The sequence below is a fragment of the Cyprinodon variegatus genome, unplaced genomic scaffold (assembly GCF_000732505.1).
Source record: "Cyprinodon variegatus isolate N-32 unplaced genomic scaffold, C_variegatus-1.0 Scaffold521, whole genome shotgun sequence".
Taxonomy (NCBI): Eukaryota; Metazoa; Chordata; class Actinopteri; order Cyprinodontiformes; family Cyprinodontidae; genus Cyprinodon; species Cyprinodon variegatus.
In genome coordinates, this window is record NW_015150974.1 from 296,703 (window position 1) to 304,606 (window position 7,904).

Below are 7,904 nucleotides of genomic sequence, written 5' to 3' on the forward strand. Positions count from 1 at the left end.
GGTGTTGTTCAGCATGGGGGTGAGTAGAAAATGAAGGCTAATCATGTTTTGGGTGTACTATTCCTTTAACTTCACTTTTTGTGGCTCCTTTTATCTGTGGCTCCATGTTTAATCAGGCATCGCCATGTTGACCTTTGCTCTGCTGATGTCTGCGAGGATGGGCATTTTCCAGGAGACGCTCTACAAGCAGTACGGAAAGCACTCCAAGGAGGCGCTCTTCTATAACGTACGTGTTCCTCCTAACAGGTGAAAATGCAGAAGGAGGGAACCTCTCTCTGTTTTAGGAGGTTTTAACCGAACTCTGCGTTTGTTTTCAGCACTGCCTGCCTCTGCCCGGCTTCCTGCTTCTCTCCACAAACATCTACAACCACTGCATCCTCTTCAGTCAAAGCAGTGAGTTGGATTTGATTCATAGTCATGTGTTCAGTCATTCAACCATGTCTATTATTTATCTATTTGATTTTTTTTGCAGCTCCCGTGGTCGTTCCTGTGGTCGGAGTGACCATGCCGATAATGTGGCTCTACCTGCTGATCAATGTCATCACTCAGTATCCTGTCATTCTAATATTTATGGCCTCTAGAAAAAGCCTTTATCTACACCTTATAATACAACAAAAAATAGAGAGTTTAATAATGTAAAAAAATTAATTAAAGTTTTAGGTTATTAAAGATCATAGAAGATCCTTTGAAGATTTTTTGGACCCTTTTTAATAAGTGTTGTTGCAGACTTTAACCCTTTCTTCAGATACGTGTGCATCCGCGGCGTCTTCATCCTGACTACTGAGTGCACGTCGCTGACCGTCACCCTGGTGGTGACCCTCAGAAAGTTCCTCAGCCTCATCTTCTCCATCCTTTACTTCCAAAACCCCTTCACCGCCTGGCACTGGGTGGGCACCGCTGTGGTTTTCGTCGGCACCCTGCTGTACACCGAGGTCTGGAGCAGCGTGCGGGCAGCTCTGCGTGGGGACAAGGAGAAGAAGGCGGAGTGACCCTGATCCTCCTGGTCAAATAGTTTTTAAGCTCTCCTTTGGTAGATTTTATACAGTTCTGGACATTTTGCTTGCATACTTGATGACATCCTTTACAAACACAATCAAGTTGAAATGAGGTGCTGATGATATTCTGCTATTTCTGGGAACAAACATCATGAAAAGACCTAAAAATGGTGGAAAAGAATGATTTGCAATCCTCTCAGTTAGTTAAGGGTCATGACATTAAGAGTCGACTGTTTTTTTTGTTATAATATTTAAGTTTAGCAACTTGGGCCGCTTTATTAGTTAAACTGAGCTCAGGCTTATTGGACCATTTTTCTGGAGATCTTTCATTCTTGGTTCCCAACATTGGTGCCAGAAATATTCCTCTGAGATTTTATTGCTCTGTTGGATTTCGATCTGGAGAATAAATGGTCTATTAGAGAACACTGAACCTAAATTGTAAGATGATCTGAGCTTTATCCAGCTAGAAGTAGCCATCATTTCTACTCTGTCGTCATGTTAGGATAATACGGAAGAGGATTAGGGCCACTGAAAAAAAAAGTTAACTGATTTTTAAATTTTATTTTAGTTTAACATGGGGAAAAAAGTCAGAATTCTGACTTTTTTCTCAGGATTCTGACAGCTAACAAACATGTTAGCATCAAGCCATAGCTATGTCTGTTTTAGAGACTAGCTCTCATGTTTTAATGACCTTCTGCTCTTCAATTAATGAGGGAACCCCTCGGGCACGTAAAAAGTTGCCTAATTCCATCATTTTCCACCAATGTGTTCCCGTTCCTCTCAAATAACTCACATCTTTGTCAGTGAAGCTGATTGCTCCCACATCTCTTCCTTCATGGTGCCCATCTACATTAAGATCCAAAATTCTGANGATTAGGGCCACTGAAAAAAAAAGTTAACTGATTTTTAAATTTTATTTTAGTTTAACATGGGGAAAAAAGTCAGAATTCGAACTTTTTTTTCTCAGAATTCTGACAGCTAACAAACATGTTAGCATCAAGCCATAGCTATGTCTGTTTCAGAGACTAGCTCTCTTGTTTTAATGACCTTCTGCTCTTCCATTAATGAGGGAACCCCTCGGGCACGTAAAAAGTTGCCTAATTCCATCATTTTCCACCAATGTGTTCCCGTTCCTCTCAAACAACTCGCATCTTTGTCTGTGAAGCTGAGTGCTCCCACATATCTGCCTTCATGGTGCCCATCTACATTAAGATCCAAAATTCTGAGATCAAAGTCAGCATTCGGAGAAAAACGTCAGAATTCTGACTTTTTTCCCATATTAAACTGAAATAAAATTTAAAAATCAGTTAACTTTTTTTTTTTCAGTGGCCCTAATCCTCTTCCGTAGGATAAACCTTTTTTTGTTCTTGTTGATTGAGATATTTAAATGCTTAATGTATTAAAGGTTTCAATGGATGTTAAGGAAATCCTTCCTACGCTCTCCTGCATATATTAAGTCTGAATTGTTGATATATGCAGGTTTCTGACTCTACTATGTGAATGTTGCAGCTTTAATTGGTCTCTGCTTGTAGCCTCAGTTTGTGGTTTTCAGCTGGCAGTACCTTCACAGATGGCATCGCGTTTATTTAAGCGTCCAGATTCCTTTCTAACATCTTGAACCTGTTTCCCATCCAAGTGTCAGCTGTCGTTCTAACGCTGGGCTCAGACTTCATGAAGTCATCCTCTCCATGTCTCAGTGCATTAAGTTTCTGCATTGTGATTGGCTGAATTGTCATTTGTAGTAACAAGCATTAAACTGGCAGTGCTGGTGCTTTTACGTTGTTCAATTTCAAACAATCCTCCGGGTTTATATGCTTCTAAAAATTGAACAGGAGAATGTAACAGTTCTCAGTCTGGATCTTACACTGCAAAAACAATCTAGACCATCTAGAAATAAGTAAAAATTTCTTAAATTAAGTGTATTTCCCCTTAATTTGAGCCTGTAAATGAGATGATTTGCCAATTGAATGAGTAGCTTTGCTCTTAAAATAAGATAATTAGATAATATGCACTTGAAATAAGACAATGAAATTGTTTTTTGCTTATTTTAAATGTAAATTGTCTTGTTCCATTGGCAAAATGTCTCACTTACCACCTAAATTCAAGAAAAAATGCACTTTTTTAAGAAAAAAATACTTATTTAGATTTCAATTTGTTTGCAGTGTATGTGATCCTTATGATGGTCGTTGTTGAGGTAAAACATAACAAAAAAGTTCTAATCCACGTAGAGAAGTTTGGCCAACAAAATATCAAATAGCTTTTCATCCTTGCAGAGGCTGATATGACATCTGATTAAAGTTTTGATCTTCTGTCCCTAAAGCCTCTACTTCTCAATGCACTCCATGCTCACCCTATTCTTCCCAGACTTACTTCTTAGCAGGTTGTTTTGATTTTACTCAACGCGTCTGTTCACTTTACATCAAACTTTGGCTTTAATGTCCCAATATCTACACCGAGGACCCAGGTTGGTTCGATCTGTCTTAATAAAAAGAGACTAAGATGAAATGTGATTATATAAACTAATGATCATAAACTCCTAAGGGGCGGACCTGTTCTTCTGATTCAATTTGCATGTTTTCTAAGCCAAATCAAGTCTTTGAGCTACTATATAAAACTTCAAACTCTTATTCTGACGTTTTAATTTGAAAAAGCTTCCTGGATGGGAAGCGAAACGTCTTTAAACTTGGAAACCAGTGGATTGTTTTTGGTTTTTTACCTTTTTTGGAATTATAAATTAGATTTGAGGCACATGTGGGTGAAATGTGGCCATATTGAGGTGATGGATACTATGTAGAAATGTGCTTAATGTCTGTTTGCAGTCCAACCACCTCCTAAACATACAGTACATACATTTAATCCACCCATGTGGGTCCAATTTGAGCCAATTTTGTGCCTAAATGTAGCTAACATGTTGGCTCAGTTCAAGACATTCTTCAATCTCCTGTTCATCAGAGTCATCTGGTGGCTGTAAGGACAGAGAAGATCCACACATGTAGAGGGAGGACATGTTAACTGATTGCAAACAGACCCTCTTTCTAAGAGGCTGCCATGTCTTTTCATGAATTTTGTTGTCTTAAATCAAATGTCACCAGACCTACGGTACCTTCTTTCTACCGCCTGTACCTCTGTAGCATTCATTTATTGATGGTGCAGTTTATTGCTCTGAACTATGTGCTGCTTAGATATTTTATGAGTGTGAAGTTAACCTGAACCCTTTACTGAATCATGACTATCCAGGTTATTTTGAACCGTTGTTTGTCAACAATCTCTGCACTCCAAGTGCTCTGAAATTAAACAGTTTTTAATAAATTGCTTCCTTTCATTGTGTTTTTAATGTTGCATGAAGGGTTGTTGATTTTTTTTTTTTTTTCCACATCCATTACTGGGACAGAAAGTTCTCTCATGCCTGACTGGTTTTGAATAAGCATTGGACCAATCAGCACAGCAGAGGATCAGCTCCATCCAATGGCAGAGCTGGTTGTTTCCACGAAGAGGTGGGAGAGGCAGCTTGGAGCAGTGGATCCACGCTGTCAGTATGGAGTAAATCTAGAAACACACTCCAGGACAGAATCAGCAGGATCCGATGGGGGGAAACAATCCAAGCCGCTGCTCTGTGGAGGATGAAGAAGGAGGAGGAGTAACCTTTATAAAAGGCATAAGGGTGAGTGGGAGCTGCAGGGAAATTAGGTGAAACCAAGGATTCTGCATCACAGCTGAGGTTACATTCGGTTTAGTTTCCACAAAGCGTGTCCTGATGGTGTGATTGTGAGACAATCTGACAGCCTCCAGCTCCATACTGGTAAATATAGACCCAGCTCGTCTCTCAGCACATTGAGAAAGTAATCATGCGTGAATGTTTTCACATTTTGTCCAACAAGCATAAGGTGTTTTATGTAAACAATCTTAACATGTTTGTTTATTTATATACTTTATGCTTTAGTAGCTGCTGCAAGCATGGGAGGTTCTAAACAACGGCCCACAGGGGCCAACGCCCCTATAGAACTGAGCCTGATGTTTATAATAATAAAGAAATGACAAATTTCTTTATCATATTTGCTGCGATATAGTTATTAATGGGGCCTTTTGGCCCATTTTAATGCATTTTGTTTTTCTTACAGTTCTGTTTTAACTAGGATTGTAAAATTATAGTTAGTTTCTATTATATTGAGATAGGATCCCAGTTTTTATTTGCTAAATATCATTTTTAACAAATAAAAAAAGTATACTAATATTATTATTGGTTATTATTGTGATATTTCGTTATTTGCAGAGAGTCAGGTGAAGAAGGCAGCTTTCGGGGAATTTACTTGACAGAGTCAACACTACATAAAACATAGGATGTTTCTCACTATGTGTACTTGTGCGTTCTCATGTGCTCGTGTAACGTCATCAGCCTCAGCCCTAGTACTGTTCCAGTTCACAAGAACAGCAGGCCGAGAACGGACAAAGTCCCTGGATGTTGTCCTCCTTCCCTATCTACAGAGTATGCATCAGAGCAGACATGTCCGTTCTTGAGATTGACAGCTATCCAAGCATGCACTGCGACAGCTTTCAATGGAGCGCTCACATAGCTCAGAGTATTAAGTTAAAAGTTATTTTTTCTGTTGCCGTTGTTCAATAAAAGATTTAAGATCATATGAGGCAAGACCATTATACTTTTAAGCATCACCATAAGGCCCATTTATCGATTTAATGCGTACTTTAAAACAAAATTTCCGAAGTTGAGAGGACAGCGACAACCAGCGGACCTCCGAGGGAAACAGCAGCCAGGGCTAACCGTAACCTGTCTGCAGCAATCCTCTCCCAGCATAGCCGTTTGTGAAGGTTCACTGGCTCTGATGGCAATTTTTGTTTTATTTGGCAAAATGTTCATTTGATTTGTCTTTATCTGACTGTGTTCACTATTATTCCCCAAATAAAAGTCAGAATTTATTATTATTCAATTCAGTTTATTTCTATAGCGCCAATTCACAATCCATTTCATCTCAAGGCACTTTACAATTCACCAGATCATACAGTCAAATTGATTCAAAGTTTTCTATCTAAGGAACACCAACTGGTTGCATTTACTCTTCAGCAATCCCTCACACTAAGCATGCTTCTAGCTTCAGTGGAGAGGAAAAACTCCCTTTTAACAGGAAGAAACCTCCAGCAGAACCAGGCTCAGTGTGAGCGGCCATCTGCTGAGGCTGACTGGGGTTCAAGGAGACAGAAGCAGAGATACAAAAAGCAGGAAACACACAGCCAGGCAGACGAGCTGCGAGCCAACTTCCATGTCAGAGGATGAAGAGAGCAAATCCAGCCAGTCACAGTCAGAGAAACAGGACTACACTGGAAAACAGGCTGATCTCCAACATCTATAAATAAAGGTGTTGATGGCAGCATGACAGCTAATATTTCTCTCCAGGATGGAGTCACAGCCAAACAGGAACAAACAAGGCAAAGCTACTTTGAGAAAAAGCAGAGAGAGCAGAACGTTAGAGATTGAACTAACTGATTCTGCAGAGTAGGCTTAGACTTCTGGAGGACCTAGGGACCCCCCATTTCATCATTCTGCTTCATTCTATCTCTATTCTCCAACGCTGCATCTCTCATCAGTACGCTTCTGTTCCAATTGACCCATATTTATGCATGCTCCTGAGCCCTACTGTTGAACTAGTACTAGATTTAGTGTGGTTCGGTTGTATCTGGCACGGTCCAGTTTCATTTACACTCAACCGTTATCTCGGTTACCGTGCTCTGACCGCTCTAGGCACGGTTTCAAAAGGGTAGAGTAAATGCGGCATAAGTCTAATTGTACAGAGACGGTCTGTGATTATTGATTTCACCGTCTTGGACTCAGGTCATTGTAAAATCATTACTTGTAAATGTCACCAGGAGGTGGCGCTCCTATCAAATTAGTTCATGTATGTCTTTTGTCCTCCCCAGCTTTCAGACAGAGTAATCAACCGGATGAAGCTTTCCTCCAAGGCCAGCTATCACCTCTCACCTGAACCACAAACCCAGGAGGGCGCCCCCATTCCTGCCCCATCGGCTGAACAATTGTTACCTCTCCTGACTCCATCACCTCCAACCATACTCACTCCTCCCACTCCCACACAGGAAGCTGTCCCCACCCCTCCTCCTGTGAAGCTCACCCCCCCTCCTCCTGTGAGGTTCCACTCCCTTCCTCTGACCTCACTGGATTCTGCATCAACGCCTCCATCTGCCTCTTCTTTAAAGACTGAAAACAGTGAAGCGTCTGAATCTCTCACTCCACCATCTGCAGAAGAACCAATAGCCCCTCCACCTGAATCCACCTCAGCTCATAAAGAGACACAGACTACACCTCAGATCAAAGAAGAAATAAAGAAACCACTCATTATCGCCCAAAGCGGGAAGCCAGCTGATCCTCCTAAATCTGCTGCTAGATCGTCTCCACAAAGCCAAACCATTGAGGTTTCTACGAGTTTTGAGTCTCAACCAGTTAAACCAGTAACCTCAGACCAAGCTTTGGCCAGGTCCTCTCCCTCAGAAGCACAGGCGGCTCCTGCTGCAGAACTACATTCCACCTCATCTCCATCTCCTCCAGACCCGTCTGCAGATGGATCCGCACCGTCATGTCAGTCTGAAATGGTCCACAGCCATAAACCTGGAAATGTGCAGCTGCAAGCATCACCTCCTAATGCACCAGCTAGCCAACCTGACACTGCGCCACCACCTGCAGCAGGTTAGTGAACTTTTATTTTCTTTCTAAGCAGAGGTGGTTACTTTACTACTTGTGTATTGCTGTGCTCCTTCAGGTGGTATGCGTTATTGTTGTTATGGTTAGGGATGCACGATATAATCGGCCCCCTATCGGTATCGGCCTTAAAATTGAATATCGGACATCGGCCACCCCACCGATATTCAATTTTAAGGCCGATACCG

The 7,904-nt window shown here is 41.3% G+C and overlaps 2 protein-coding genes across 2 annotated transcripts in view; both read left to right on the forward strand.

Annotated features, from left to right (window-relative positions):
* Window positions 1-1,582, forward strand: part of slc35b4 (solute carrier family 35 (UDP-xylose/UDP-N-acetylglucosamine transporter), member B4) — a 10,123-nt gene extending 8,541 nt beyond the window's left edge. The window contains exons 7-10 of the mRNA XM_015391007.1: window positions 117-226; window positions 318-393; window positions 473-548; window positions 746-1,582. Coding sequence (XP_015246493.1) covers window positions 117-226; window positions 318-393; window positions 473-548; window positions 746-989 — 506 coding nt within the window. The 3' untranslated portion in view covers window positions 990-1,582. The remainder of the gene's footprint in view (window positions 1-116; window positions 227-317; window positions 394-472; window positions 549-745) is intronic.
* Window positions 1,583-4,510: 2,928 nt separating this feature from the next.
* The window catches only part of chchd3 (coiled-coil-helix-coiled-coil-helix domain containing 3), a 10,202-nt gene continuing 6,808 nt past the window's right edge, over window positions 4,511-7,904 (forward strand). Inside the window, exons 1-2 of the mRNA XM_015391005.1 lie at window positions 4,511-4,656; window positions 6,924-7,704. Coding sequence (XP_015246491.1) covers window positions 4,579-4,656; window positions 6,924-7,704 — 859 coding nt within the window. The 5' untranslated portion in view covers window positions 4,511-4,578. The remainder of the gene's footprint in view (window positions 4,657-6,923; window positions 7,705-7,904) is intronic.